At 35.3% G+C, this 15,937-nt stretch overlaps 1 protein-coding gene across 1 annotated transcript; it reads right to left on the bottom strand.

Annotated features, from left to right (window-relative positions):
- Positions 1-473: 473 nt before the first annotated feature.
- TMA16 (translation machinery associated 16 homolog) lies at positions 474-14,873 on the bottom strand. Its single transcript, XM_058192345.1, has 7 exons — positions 14,600-14,873; positions 12,988-13,100; positions 8,894-8,931; positions 6,239-6,323; positions 5,409-5,557; positions 2,936-2,978; positions 474-824 (listed from the first exon to the last, which is right to left on the bottom strand). Exons 1-7 carry the CDS (start codon positions 14,600-14,602, stop codon positions 686-688), a joined length of 570 nt encoding a protein of 189 aa, XP_058048328.1. The 5' UTR covers positions 14,603-14,873; the 3' UTR covers positions 474-685.
- Positions 14,874-15,937: the final 1,064 nt, after the last annotated feature.

The following is a 15,937-nucleotide window of genomic DNA, read 5'->3' as shown; positions in this document are numbered from 1 at the left end:
TGGTGTGTTAAGAGAATGGTGAAACAGTTCCTCCCATTATGCATTTTTACTGTTTGGAGGAGTTCAAGGGGGAAAAAAGGAATCTTAAGCTTTATATAGAATCCTTAATAGTATCTGCTCCAAAATTAGACCACATTTCTTAATCCCAGCCTCTCAAGTGATAGTATGCGTTATGCTTCCAATCTGCAGCTTCAGGAAGGAAGGATGCCAGAATGCACTATTCAAAAATGTTGCCACTCTTGGGGTTTGGAAATATGCATTTAAGTTCAGCCCTAAAAATACTTTGCTCCTATTGTAATGACAATCAGATCAGTACTTTCTCTTGAATAATAACAACTGGGGAAAGGTAGTAGGTGAGGTGCAAGATAAAAATCGGACTTTTTCTTCATGTGCTTTAAAACTGTTGTTGTTTTGTTGCTTTTATAACTAATTAGAATGATTAATTCAGACTAATCAGAATTTGGTTCTGAATGTAATATCAAGTATTTTTATGAACCTTACACGCATTGCACTATGGTTTTTTTTTTAAAAAAGACAATGCAATATTATAAATGACAGTATAATCGTGATCAGAACTGCTCAGAACTCATAGTTGATTGAAAGGAAGGTTTCTTGCTTCTTGCTGCCACAGACAATTAAAAACACTTGTTTGTCAATCTGTTTCAGATATCCCAGCAATTTCTCTTTAGTCCACATCCTGTGCTGCAGGCAATTCATTTCCAGTTTCAACGCTTGCCTTCTCCATTCTACTGCTACAGAGATCTTTACTGGATAACTTTCTCATTTTAATATTCGGTAGCTTCTTCAGGTCACCATCCCAGTCTCTGGCAGAAATGGGAGAAAAATGGCAAGCATTAGGTGATGAAAACTATACTATTTATGTTGGCGATCAATCATTGCTCCTATTTTTTTTAAAAAAAATACTTTGATCGGAAAGGTCTTTGTAAAATAACCCTGGAAGAAACCCACCTGATTGAAGAGATGTTTTCAAAAGACTTTACTGAAATTCCTATGATGCAGGAAATACAGGAAAACTACTATGTATACTCTAAAACAGGCTTATAATACTTAAATAAATATACCCGTAACTCCCATACAAAATTAAGAAAAACAAAAATATTCTGGGTCCAATTTATATGTAAAATGCTCACCTACTTTATAAACTGACCCTATCTATTGTAGACTGAAAAAAGTATTTCAAAAAGTATTTTTTGCTAATACAACCTTCCATCTCTGTTTTTCAATTAATTTCTTCCTGGATTTTGTTAATTGGGACAGAAATTAATGTGCACTGCTTTCTCAAAGCTCATCAGTTTCTGCAGCTGATGTCTAATATGGGGATGACCCAACCTTGGAAAACTCTTGAGACTATGCATTAAGGCAGGGGTCTCCAACCTTGGTTCCTTTAAGACTTGTGGACTTCAACTCCCAGAGTCCCTCAGCCTGCACTAAGGGCTAGGTAAGAACCACTGATGTACTCTAAGTTACTTCCTTCCCTCCACATGTAATCAGATGCAGAGTGGAAATGTAAGAAAAACTCCAGCTTCAAAATCCGTGTAGTTGGTTTTTCACATTGATTTCAAGAAAGTCTAACTCTAACCACAGGCTGATTTCCATCCCAGTAGAATTTATCATGCATTTTGCCTAGGAATTGAAATAAGGCAGAATAGGAATGTAAAAAGTCCACTATCTGTTAACAGACTCTCCAAATTTAACCATGAACTTGGCTTGTTTTTGTTTTTTTTACAGATTTCAAAGAAACTTAAAACTTCAAGTAGGTATTTATTTCCAAAGTAGGGTTTCCTATTAATTTTTCCTAGAAAATAAAATAAAGCAAAAAGGGGAACGTAAGAAGCCTTTCCATAAACAGCCTCTCTGAATCTATTCATGATGTTTGTTTGTCTCACTGATTTCAAGCTTAACTCTGTAGGAAGTTAGTACCCACCCCTCTCATAGAAGAATGAAATATTTTAGAAAATATTAAAAAGGGCAGAATATTATATTTCCTTGGATGAGAAATGGAGAAACAAGTTTTAAGGACAAAGCAGCTCCCTGCAGCTTCCTCCCTCCCTCCACCTTTGTCAATGGGCCAGAGGCAGAAACTCATTCTCCCCACCTTTGTCAATGGACCATCTTCTGCAACACAATAGGACTCATCTAGCAACAGAAACTCACCACATGGCACCTGGGAAGATTACATCAGCCAGCAAGGCTAGCTAAGGCCCCCACCCCCTGGGAGTCTGACAACCAATCAGGATACCCTTCCTGCGATCCAGGAAGTTCAAAGCTCAGAGAAAGCATAAAGTCAGGGCACACTCAGTATCTCGCCCCACTTTTCTGTTCAGGAACTCAAACCATGTGATCCTGTCCACCATTAAACCATCTTTCCAAGCAGCCTCCATGTTTTCAGTGTCTTTTTCCCCACTTGGAACTGAACCCAGATGGACATTTCTTCCAACAACTCTAACCCTAGGTGGATTCCCAACTAAATAGGATTTCTTCAGGCATTGCATCAAGCAATTAAAATAACATTAATAACATTTTAATTTTTATAAAAGTCTAATACTAATAAAACTAAAAATAGAGAAAAAGGCAAAGAGATACAAATATATAAACCCTCAATTTTCATTATCAGTTTATTTCTGAGTTATAATACATCAATTGAATATATTAATTTTTACACTCAAATGATAAATTCCCATTTTATAAAGTAATATTCTCTATAACAAGGAATCACAATACAATATGATGTTCAAAATGTTTTAGTATTTGAAACTGATATGATGCATGTCATTGTTGGAAAATAAACAAGACTGTTCGTACTAGATTACTTCAGACTAAAAGATTGTGTTCTCTTTTAAAAATTAACAGAAATTATGCTGGAGTCATGTATCCCTACCTGTCCCATTTGGGGGGTACTTAGACAATACCTCACCTGAAATATCGAAGATGTTTACAGTTTACAATGTCAGGGATTTCTGTGGAAAGAAATTGAATCTAGATTAACCAATAGATTAAAAGAAAGGAAATTAAAGTATTAGTGACTGATTTTGTTATTGTAGTTGAAAGAGACTAAATCATCTGTTTATTTTCTTCACTTTAGAAATTAAAACTGATTCATCAAAATATCTTATTTCAAATTTACAGGATACCCCAAAGAATACATTCAAAAGGATGGTTATTAGATTTACTTTGTTAGCAATATAAAAAAAAATCTGATCAGCATTTACCCATATGATTTGGTCTTCCGAATCTTTGAAATATTTTTGGAATAATATTTCAACGTGTAGATTCATATGAAACATTTTTTTGCGTTAAAGATATTAGTATGTTAAATTATATCCCCAAACTTTGGCATTTTACTGATCAGTTATGGTTGTATCCATCAATGCTAATTATTCTGAGGATTTGAAAAAATAGTACTACAGGTAGCCTCAGTTTATAACCATTTATTTAGCGACCGTTTGAAATTACAATGGCCCTAAAAAAGGTAAATTATGATCAGTCCTTGGATGATTAGCAGCTGACACGTATTTCTGATAATTACAGCACCTTGGGGGGGGGTCATATGAATGCCATTTTCTAGATTCCAACAAACAAAGTCAATGGAGGAAGCCACATTTGATTTGATTAACAGCTGCATGATTGCAGCATACCAACTGCAGCAATTCGCCTAACAACAGTGGGCAAAAAAGGTTGTGAAATCAAACATGACTCACTTAGCAGTCAACTTTCTTAGCAGTGGAAATTCTGGTTGGTCCCAGTTGTGGTTATAAGTCAAGGACTACCTGTATTCTTGATATTAAACTGGATTCACGAGAAGTGTGATTCACTGTTTTTGAAAAAGCAATCTTATTTATTAGTCAAAAAGCTGACTCAATATATTTTTCGGTGGTATATTTTCTAATGTTAGCGACTCATTTAAAAATCTATTTGATATTTGATCAATGTTTTACAGATATAAACAGTTTCCTCATTTCTGTTAAGTTTGCTTGCTTGTTTGGTTTTGTTTGGCTGGTTTTTTCATATATTTATTTCTTTTTTGTTTGTTCTATTCTTTATGTAAAACTTATTAAAATAAAATATTTAATTTTTTAAAAGTGCAAGAGACACATCTTGATATACTGTTAGAAAACCTGGTGACAAGTCAACAAGGAAAAGATCTCTCCAAATTTTAACAATAGCAACAACATTTTATTACCCTAGCTTGTTAAAATAAAGAAAGTTTACGATAAGTTTTTTCCTAAGTGTTGCTCTCCTCCATTATTAAATTTCTGGTTTCAGAAGTGTTAATTCCAGGCATCACACCATGTTCTATTTGATGAAACCTGTGGTTGGATTACAAAACTAAATTACATCCCACAAACCAAGTTTGCACATATCTGCCTATCAAGCTTCAAGTTACTTCTAAAAGAAATGGGTTTGGACTAAAAATTTAATCCTGGCAAAGCAGGGTAATTCAGTTATATTCAAAAATTTGTCCATGGTTCCATAAATTACAGCTTTCGAATTCTAATCTCGATCTCTAATATTTCAAAATCAAGACTGCAAAAAAGCCATAATTAAAGTTTTTAAAAGTCATTGTCTTTTTTTTTCCAGACAAAACATAATTAACTGGTAAGAAAAACTAATGAATGGTGAATACTGGGAAAGAAAGGAAAATCACACCACTAGTCATTTCTTTTCAATAAAAGACAATAGAAATACTATGTATTTTAAAGATTAGTCAATATAAATTTTCATCTTACACTACCATCTCTAATAACATTGCCTAGCAGTATAAATCATTTTTCTCAAATTAGAACCAAGTTAACCAAGAGATATGCAAATGATTATTTCTGTTTAAGTATTTCACAGTAAAAAAAAAAAGTGAACTGGACCTGGGTAATTTGAATACAATGTCTGTTAAATTATACGTATATAAAAGATACATGAACAGGCTATAGAGAGATACATGCAATACATATAGCATATCTACTGTTAATTTTAAATTGTTTCCATGTCAAGATTGAGGAACATTTCAAATGCTCTTTATGGACATGAATTTTTCCAGCAAACCTATCTAAACTTGTATTAATTCATCAGAAATAAGGCTACACTGACCATCTATTATTAAAAAGTCTTCCGTATGGCATCAAATTAACTACCACAATTTGGAAGGGCTTACACAGATTACCCACCCTGCACCTTTCTTCAGTAAAATAAGTGATTTGAGAAGCTGGTACCTGAATGTCAAGCTCAAGTAAAGTCCAACAGCATAGCGAGAATAAAGTATGAATAATATATGAAAAAACAATTCACTTTTATTTACTTCAGAAGTATAACACATGTGTTACACTGTTCTTTTATGCAGAGTTCTTATATTTGGGGAACATTTTAATAACAGATTACTTTTTAGCAGAGCCTACCTATGCCATAGCCTTCATACTGCTGTCTTTCACGTTCCATGGTCTGCCTGATTACGGTTTCCCTGGAACTGTGTTGTCTGGACTGTCTTCCTTTAATGCTGTTCTGCAGTTCAATCTGCTCCAACTCATCACGAAATCTCTGCAAATAACTAAAACACAATAAACTGTCATTTTAGGAACATTTTTTGAAAAAGTAATACTTTTCAACGATTTAGAAACAAATCATCTTGAATATTAAAGAATAAAGAATATATACAAAAACACTGATGTTAAACTAAATATAAGAGGCAAGGTTCTTCTTTATCTTAATGTCATCAACCCTCCAGATTTTAAAAAGCAATCCGACAACAAAAGAATAGCATAGCTTTCTTTAGCCAGGAAAAGATTTTTAAAAAGCAGAATGTATATATTCTCTCAAATTACTTTGTGCACGTTTCAAACTAAAGTTGCTTTTTAATTTCAGTTCATATTTAAAATAAACAAGTTTGTTAATTTATTAAATCCAGAAACATTTGAGACTAAAAGTGTCCTCAATAATTGCCTACAAATAGTATACAACAGGTGTATATTATTCCAGAAAAACAATTAGTTTAGAATCGTTAATTTAACCGTTTCTAATAATATGATAATTGACATATATGAAATGTTAAAATTACACTGCATGGATAAATACTAAAGATGGCAGATACTAACAGAAGTTCATAATGCACCACACAGAACAGGGTATTGTTTTGATTTTGAAAATCATACCAAGCAGGTAAAATAATGAACATCAACTCAACATTCTTGTTCCAAACACAGAAGACTTAGATCACTTGCTGTAAACTTACTTTTCTACTAATTCAGAAGCTTCTTTTTTTGTGTATTCCATTTTGTCAGGATCAAGGTGACATTGAAACCAAAGCAATTTTTCACCTAACAAAAAAAAAACCAAAAAAAAAACAGTGAAAAAAAGGAAAAAAAGGATCAAAGGAAAAGTTTAGTTCATTGTGATATTCAATATTTTTTAAAAATATGACAGGAATGTTAATTATTCCAATTCATTAATGAGTCCAATGCATTAAAAATCTATTTTTAGCTTCTGATCACAAATATAAAAAGAAAAAAAAACATTTAAACTATGAAAAAAATACCACATATATTTTTCATATATATGTATGAAAAAATCTATGATTTTTTGTTTAATGTAGGCACATTACATTAATGTTTAATGTAGGCACAAATTCACATGGGAGATTATACAGTTATATATTTCTACATGTACAATGAACATATCAAAACAGTAAGATATTTGTAAAATTGATAAAAATGTAAAGAAAACCAAAAATGTTTAATAATTTCCTCTTCCATCTTTGAAGTTATTATTTTCATGTTTGCTTGCTTCTAATGTTAATAAAAAGGTAAAACAACACTAAATTATTAATCCCATAAAATAACGAAGTCTACTACCATTGGAAATTTCCTTTCATATGATCATGGTTATATTGTCTAAAAACTGTTTCAATTTGGCCTTTGATATTACTGCCAAACAAAAGGTCATATATCATTTATTCGTTTTTCCAGGATATTTTATTAAGGACTAATCTAGATCTCACATCCCTACAACAATTACCAGGAAAGAGCATATGAACCATATTTTCTATGCAATTTAAGCATCAATTTATAGAATGGGCTGAGAGTAAAGAAATGAATTTAATTCTAGAAAAAAACACAATTGTATTCAGGGATAGTCAGGTAATTCAAATGCTTGGCATATACTTTTTTAGGATTAAAGACAACCCAAAAGAAATGGGACAATAGGAGTGCATGCAAACAGTATATACCACAGTTATATGTAAAACTTTTGCAATCTCCTAGTTCAATGTTTTCCAATGAATTTCTAAGTAAAGCAAAACTTCTACATGATACAAAATTAAACACATCTTTCTGCAAATATGAATTTGTAGAATTCTGAATTTAAAATTTAGATGCCATTTGTTTACAAATTCAAAATAAGAGTAAATATAGAAGATACAAAAGTTTTGACAGGAGTTCAATCAGGATTTTGCCCCAAAACAGCTTCAAAGCATTTGCCAGGACCAGTAAAGAATATTCCTCTTATTATTTTAGGATTTTCCCCCCCTCATTCTTCTTTTCAGAACTCTTGTAGCTGAATGCATTGAGATCAAGTTTTAATTTCAGGCCTGGGATTATGATGGTCATTATAAAACCCTCACATTTCTTGTCTGTAATTATTTTATGATTGATTTGAAGGCTTGCTTTATTTCAGTGCTTCAGCTTCAATTTCTTCACCATCAGTAGAGAATTAACTGAATACTGAGTGACAACAAAAATGTTGCTACAATTGCCTAAACACTGGGCAGATTTGCAAAACAGAATCCTGCTGAAATGTTTAGCTCATACTAGTCCACATGTTCAACTTTAACAAGGCTTTTTTTTTTAGATCAAATGTGGAAAAGTTATCCAGGTCACTCTTCTGGTTTGTTGTTTATCTATCTCCTTTAAATTATTAAGGTATCAGCCAGTTTCATTTGTATATCCAGTGCAACAACTTTTTCCACATGATTCTTTTAGCCTGTCATTTTTAAATCCACTTTTAAATCAATCTGTCTTGTCCAATAAAACTTGTTCCTCTTCCATAACTTCTTTTAAAAACAGTCTATCTATAATGCCAGACACTTATGAGACCATTGTTTTAAAATACCCTTCGTCACATCCAATGTTAAAGTACTTTTTTATAGTCTTTTATTAATAAATCAAATGTGTTCTTCTCATTTAATGTAATATTTAGTTCTTTCTGGTTCCCTTTAGTGTTTAGCTTTCAAAGTCACATCCTTTCATGTTTCTTTTTTTAAGAATTCAAACCAACAGTACTTCCCCGTGGAAAGGATTCTTTAATTAATTTTGAAAATCCTATTTCAAGTTCATCTGGACCTTCAATCCATTTGTAATTTTCCAAAATTGATGTTTTAATCCCCTTTTGCTGCATATGTCTTAAATTTATATTTAAAACTTCCTTTGCTAAGGATTGTATATTGCTGTAAGATGTGTAATTGCATTGGTCCCTAATGACTAGAAAGCAGTTAAAAAGCAGTTTCCAAAAGTGATTACATTGATGTTTGTTAAAATTTCTTTAGTTTTTCACATGCAATTTCAAAGATATATGCTTTATATTTAAAGATGAAAAGCTAATACTTAAGTTAAAGTTAAAAACTATTTAAAATTCTCGTTTAAAGTTAATGAATTATGCAAAACTTCCAAATGTTATAGCACACTAATGAAATCAGAACTGTATAAAAGAAACAGTATTCCAAAATTCCAAGTACTCGTAGCATAGGATACCTAATGTTAAACCGAGTACATAGTTGATATAAAAATTTTTAAAAAAACATATTAGCACTGGCTAGAACTTCTTCCAAGTAAATACTTAAAGATATGCAACAAAGATTAATTTTATAAAATCTGAAAATATAAATTACACTTACCCACAATGCTGAGCCGAAAGGCCTTTTCATTTTTCAATCTGCAAGAAGAAAAAAAATACCTACAATGTATTTATTTAATAACTTTATATTCTGTTGCAATCTCATGACATATTTAGTAGTTACAATAGCACAATCTAACTTTTAAAATATGTATAGCCAATTGAACGAAGTATGTAAATTGAAGAAACTATACAAGAATTATTTTTTAAAAAACTACCTTTCATTTACTATTTTGCTCTGAAAGAGAAGGAATCTGTTTAGCAAAGAAAATACTTAATTTACCAAGTGAATTCGTATCCCTAAACGGCAAGCAAGTGGTTTAGACATATTTACAATATATACTTTAACTAGCTGAATACCCGTGCTCCGCTACGAAACTATGTGATCGGGCTTGATAAATCAACACTTACAGCTTGAAAATTAATGAGTAGTTATGATTGGCCTCTCCTCTCCCCTTCTCTCCCTCAGCCATGCCCCACAGAAGCCTCCCCTATCCTATCCCATTCTCTCCAGTTATTTTCAGGTTGGGAGGGGGAGTAGAACGTCTAACTAATTAGCATCAGAATGTGTTAATAATAATATAAGACTGTGATGGCGAACCTATGGCACGCGGGCCACAGGTGGCACATGGAGCCATTTCTGCGGGCACATGAGCTGTCGCCCTAGATCAACTCCACTGCATGTATGCCTCCCGCAGACTAGCTGCTTTTCGGGTTTCTGCCGCGCATGCAAGAGACACATGCACATACCCATGCCGCACTGCCTCTCCCAGGAGTCTCCATGCAGCCCGTTTTGGATGCCAGGTAGGTACAGGGCTCATGCAGAGGTTCTGGGAGGTCGAAAAATGGCCTTACCGGAAGTCCGGAAATGGGCCATTTTCGGCCTCCGGAGGGACAGGGGAGGCTGTTTTCACTCTCCCGGAGGCTCCATAAAAGCCTACAGAGGCTTTAGGGAGGCCTTCCAGGCCCAAAATGGGGTATGGAGGGGGTGGTCGCGCGCACATGTGCAGGAGGTGGGGAGCGTGGGGAGGGGTCGCCCATGCCTGCGCAGGGAAGCAGGGGTTGCGCGCGCATGTGCAGTGGGCCAGGGTGTGTGTGGGGGACATTATATTATGGGTGTGGGCATGTGCATACGTGATATCGCACACGCAAGCACACTTTTGGCACCCGAGGGAAAAAAGGTTAGCCATCATTGATATAAGAAATACTAATGATCTGATGGTCAATTCGAAAAATCCTTTCTTAGTGAGCACCTAGAAGCCAAGAGGAACATATGTGCCAAATTTCAAGTTTGTAGGCTTTACAGTTCTGGAGATTTCTGATTCTGGCTGAGTGTTTTTCACATTTATATATAGATACATATCTGTTTAACATTAGCTATTCCCTATTGCACACAAAAGCTCTGAGATTACAATATCTGATATTAACACATCTGAAAAGCACCCCAAGCAATCAACTAACTCACATTTTACCATGTTATAAAGTGATTAAGATGAGACTTGCTGAAATATTGTTGAATTCCAGTTTATGAACCCTTTAAATACTCTATATTCCTATATAAATATAACTTAAGCATGATCTATTTTCCATATGTCCTAGATAAAGAGAACATAAATAAATAAGGTAAACATTATATTATATCTAGTTATAATGCTAATTGTATTACACTGGCATATTTCTATGACATTACTCCCAATACCTAATGAGCAAATGACTTATTAATTGTGCCTCAAAATTTAAGAGTTATATAGAATTAGACAACTGACAAGATCAGAAAGTTAGTAGATTAATGAACATGAGAACATTTTAGGAATACTGACCAGATTATTTTATTATGAAAATAAAACACATTCCTATCTGCTGTGTGAAGATACAGTGACTTGCTAAAAACCTCTTCTCATTAGAAATTCTCAGAAAAGGTGGGAAAAAAACTCCTGAATGTCTACAAGATCTCTTACTGAGATGAAACAGCACCAGGAACGAAGTGTGTTCTTATTATACCACTGAGGGTTTTTTTATGTTAAATGAACAGAAAGGACATGGTGACATAGCAAATGCTTTGGAAGAAAAGGAGAAAATCTGGAGCCCACTCTGCATTTATTTAAGATTAACTTCTACATATTGCCTCTAAATATATTGCACCAAAATCTCTGACAAATATAACCTATAGGACACTAATATCTCATGCTATCATAAACCAGAGGTTTAATACTAATACATTTTAACATATAATAGTGGCTATCACTTTTATCTCCAAAAGTAAAGGTAAAAGTTCCCCTTGAACATATGTGCTAGTCGTTCCCAATTCTAGAGGCGGTGCTCATCTCAGTTTCAAAACCGAAGAGCCAGCGCTGTCCGAAGGCGTCTCCGTGGTCATGTGGCCGGCATGACTAAACGCCAAAGGCACACAGAACGCTGTTACCTTCCCACCAAAGGTGATCCCTATTTTTCTACTTGCATTGTTTACGTGCTTTCGAACTGCTAAGTTGGCAGAAGCTGGGACAAGTAACGGGAACTCACTCTGTTACGTGACACTAGGGATTCGAACCACTGAACTGCTGACTTTTCAATCAACAAGCTCAGTGTCTTAACCAGAGCCACCGTGTCCCTTGGTTATTTCCAAACCACCACAGCAAAATGGTTTAAATCACCGGTAAAAAGATAATCTAAAAGTAGGTTTCAAAGTCAAGGTTTTATAATATTGTATTGCATTGTACTGTTAATACTAAGGATTATTTGCACAGAAATTGCATCAATATTATAAAGAATTCTATTTCAGTTGTAAATTCCTGGGCTGGGGGGTAACACACATGTTAACTTCTCCTTGTCACTGATCTTGATCAGGAATGCTGGAGAACGGCATTTCTATCAGTGACCTTGCTAACAGACTACAGTTTTAAAATTTTAGTAGCAGTTGAAAATCAATGATCTAGTTTCCACCAATTAATTGATCAGAGCAAGATCAGTTTTTGGCAGTTATTCAAGGCAATCCAGGGACATACGCGATGCAAGTTTTGGACATGTCACATGATCAAAATGAAAGAATTTTAGAAATAGATCATTTTTACTGTTTCCCCAAAAATAAGACTACCCTGAAAATAAGTCCTAGCCTGATTTTTAAGTGTGTGCCTAATATAAGGCCTACCCCAAAAATAAGTTCTAGTGATAGGGGTGTGGCCAGCACAGGAGGCAGCAAGCACATGCAAGCTGATGATGTCCAGCAGCAGCCACAGTGCAGGCAGTGCAGGTGAGTTGATTACCTGTCAAAGCAGCAGGCAGAGGCACAGGTGTTGGAAGTATGTGACCTGGATGCACCATGCAGGCCATGGGAAAGCCAAGAGTTGGACCAGAGTGGTGGGTGGCTGCAAGACGCTCATCTTTGCATGGCAGCAGAGGAAGCAGATGGAGGCAGAGGTGCAGGGGGAAAGGCAGACGATCTGGAGGCACTGTATGAGCTGCGGAAAAGCCAAGAGTTGGTGGGACAGAAAGGACGGGCAGATGGGGAAGGCTGGTCTTTGTGTCTCTTGGCTTGCCTGCAGCTTGCATAGGCCATCGGGATTGTCTGCCTTCCAGCCCATGCCTCTGACTGGGTCTTATTTTGGGGGAAACACGGTAGTAAGATCAATCATGCTCAATATCACTGCAAATGATGAAAGATCTTAGAACTGGACAGTAATGCATTGCTATCATTTGTGCTTATATGTTTATCTCATTTTTAATACATCTTTAAATAAGTTGCCAGATTAGTAAAATAAAGGTAAAAGTTTCCCCTGACAGTTGTTTCCCACTCCAGGGGGCAGTGCTCATCTCAATTTGTTAACCAAGGGAGCCAATGTTGTCCAAAGATACTTGCATGGTCAAGTGGCCAGCATGACATGGTCAAGTGGCCAAAGCATATGAAACAGGCTTACCTTCTTACCGAAGTGGTAGCTGTTTATCTACTTGCATTTGAATGCTTTCAAACTGATGGGCGGCAGCTGAGGCAGCTTTCTAGCTGATAAGCTTAGCATCTTTAACCGCTGAGCCATCAATATTTCTAAAGCAAGAATATTATCCCAGATACCACTCAACATTAGAAAATACGTTAAAACTTACTTTTCCTTTTTAACCTGTTTGTGTGCTTCTTTTGTAAGTTGAGCCGCTTTTCTGCTGTAAGGATGGATGGCTTTCTTCTCCTGTTCCCCTCCTTTTGCTTTGGCAGTTTTGGGCTGAAATAATGATTCAAAATAATAAAAGCATTTAATGGAACTACTTCAACTACCATCACCTGAAACATAATAAAAATAATTTTAACTTTCAAGCAACAGTCAACATCCACGATATATTCATAACACTTAGCTATAGAAGATTGTTATAGGGATCTTATTTATATATTTCTGTACTTCTTTTCAAAATAAAAGAGGCTTTCTAAAAAGAATTATAGAAATCAGTACTTTTCCTAAATTATTATCAGACTCTATACCCATAATCAACTGATGTATTCTTTTATTGTAAGCCCATAAAACTACCATCCGTTTTTTACAGCTTTTGTATGTCTTTCTCATTGGCAACTTAGAGGTGGCTTTAGGAAGCATTTTAGCTTTAATCACCAACTACAAAAAGAATGAAAGGTGAATGCATTCTAACCATAGAACTCAAAAAGAATACTTGAAGAAGTGATAAAAATGCACAGAAGGAAAAATAAAATAATCAAATATTTACAATATTTCCAATATATAATTTAGGCTGATGAAATTTCACGCGTAAAAAATCAGATTTTTTAATATCACTGTTTAATATTATGGTGGTGCGATGGTTCAGAAGCTAAGACACTGGGCTAAATAATCATATATACTATTTTTCCCCATGCCCTACTGCAAACACCCAGACAGTTCAGGTATACTCCTTTCTATAAAGCTGCCTTTTCCAATACAGATCAGCATTTGAGTGCTATAGACATCAGCAGAGAGTACATCCAGAAAATGACACCACTTACATATTTGTGTCAGATATAACCAATCATGACTTTGCATGATATCACCATATGCAGATTTTCACTAACATACTGATGTCACCATATGCACACTGTCATCAGCATATTGATGAAAGAATACCCCATAAACAGATGATGAGCTTGCACAGTAGTCTCATGTTATCATTAAATATCAAGGGATAAAGAAATGGCACTCCACAAAGGAAACAACTGCACGGGCTGACCTGAAATAGAATTTAAGCTGCAATCTCTAATATGTTTACTCTCAAATTAAGTAAATAATTAATGGCCAAGCGGTAAGATTGCATCTTGTTCGCCCCAAAACCCACAATGTTTGAAATACGTGAAAAACAAATAAGTTTCAATTCAAATGCATTTTAAAACTAAATAAGCTTCGGCAGAAAGTTTGTGGTTTCTTAAAACAGGGATCTCCAGCCTTGGCAACTTTACTTGTGGACTTCAACTCCCAGAATTCCTTAGCCAGCGCATGCGCTGGCTAAGGAATTCTGGGAGTTGAAGTCCACAAGTCGTAAAGTTGCCAAGGTTGGAGACCCCTGACTTAAAAGGCCATCCGTATCTGTTGGCGAGTCCACTGCAGTAAATGACCGCTTTTTTCAGCTCAACTCGAAAAAAATACCCCACCCACCCAACATTAAACAATCTAAGGCTATAAATTATGGAAAGCTTCTTGTCGGTTTTTCACCGAATCCCCCACGTGCACCCACTATAACTCACCATATTCACGAAGCGAAAAGCAGGCGCGACTCTTTAACGGGCAACCGGCATCCACGTGTTTTTCTGAACCCAGGCGAGTCCCACACTTTAACCCTCCCGGCTGGATCGACGGACACCCAGCTGCTCCGTTCCGTTCCAATAGGACCCCCCGCGTCTTTATTGGATCGAGTTTAGTAAATACGTTGGATTAATTCCTCTTCCTAAATCGGAGGGAGGCGTATAGAAATCACTTCTGTAAACCCTGCTAGATTAAAATAAATCTGAGGATCTAGCTGTGCGTCGCTCATTTCTTCCGCTGGAAAAAGGGGTAGAAATCGCGGATGTCTCCCGAGCATGTCTGTTTAGCAAATGAGCAAAATTACTCTTTAGGAAAAGACTCGATTGATGCGGCCATTGAAAGGAATGGCACGTAAATTCTATGTCTACGTTATATATTCATGTTGTTTATTTTTTTTATTTATTTTTTTCCAGATCTTGCAGCATAGAATAGAATAGAATAGAATAGAATTTTTATTGGCCAGGTGTGATTGGACACACAAGGAATTTGTCTTGGTGCATATGCTCTCAGTGTACATAAACGAAAAGATACATTCATCAAGAATTCTGAGGTACAACACTTACAACACTTCCATTGAGGACCTGTATACTGCACGAATCAAGAAGAGGGCCATGAAAATATTTGCAGATCCCTCGCATCCTGGACATAAACTGTTTCAACTCCTACCCTCAAAACGACGCTATAGAGCACTGCACACCAGAACAACTAGACACAAGAACAGTTTTTCCCCGAAGGCCATCACTCTGCTAAACAAATAATTCCCTCAACACTGTCAGACTATTTACTGAATCTGCACTACTATTAATCTTCTCATAGTTCCCATCACCAATCTCTTTCCACTTATGACTGTATGACTATAACTTGTTGCTGGCAATCCTTATGATTTATATTGATATATTGACCATCAATTGTGTTGTAAATGTTGTACCTTGATGAACGTATCTTTTCTTTTATGTACACTGAGAACATATGCACCAAGACAAATTCCTTGTGTGTCCAATCACACTTGGCCAATAAAATTCTATAAAATTCTATTCTAATGATAGTCATAGGGTACAAATAAGTAATCAGGAAACAATATCAATATAAATCATAAGGATACACACAACACAGTTACAGTCATTCAGTCATAAGTGGAAGGAGATGGGTGATGGGAACGATGAGAAGATTAATAATAGTGCAGATTTAGTAATAGTAATAGTAATAGACATATAATGAATGACAGCCATCCCATTGCCCTCAACAATAATTTGAACATTAAATTAAACTTAACATTAACT

Source organism: Ahaetulla prasina, chromosome 8 (assembly GCF_028640845.1).
Source record: "Ahaetulla prasina isolate Xishuangbanna chromosome 8, ASM2864084v1, whole genome shotgun sequence".
NCBI lineage: Eukaryota > Metazoa > Chordata > Lepidosauria > Squamata > Colubridae > Ahaetulla > Ahaetulla prasina.
The sequence above is the reverse complement of the archived record's forward strand: the minus strand, read 5'-3'. Positions and strand labels throughout refer to the sequence as shown.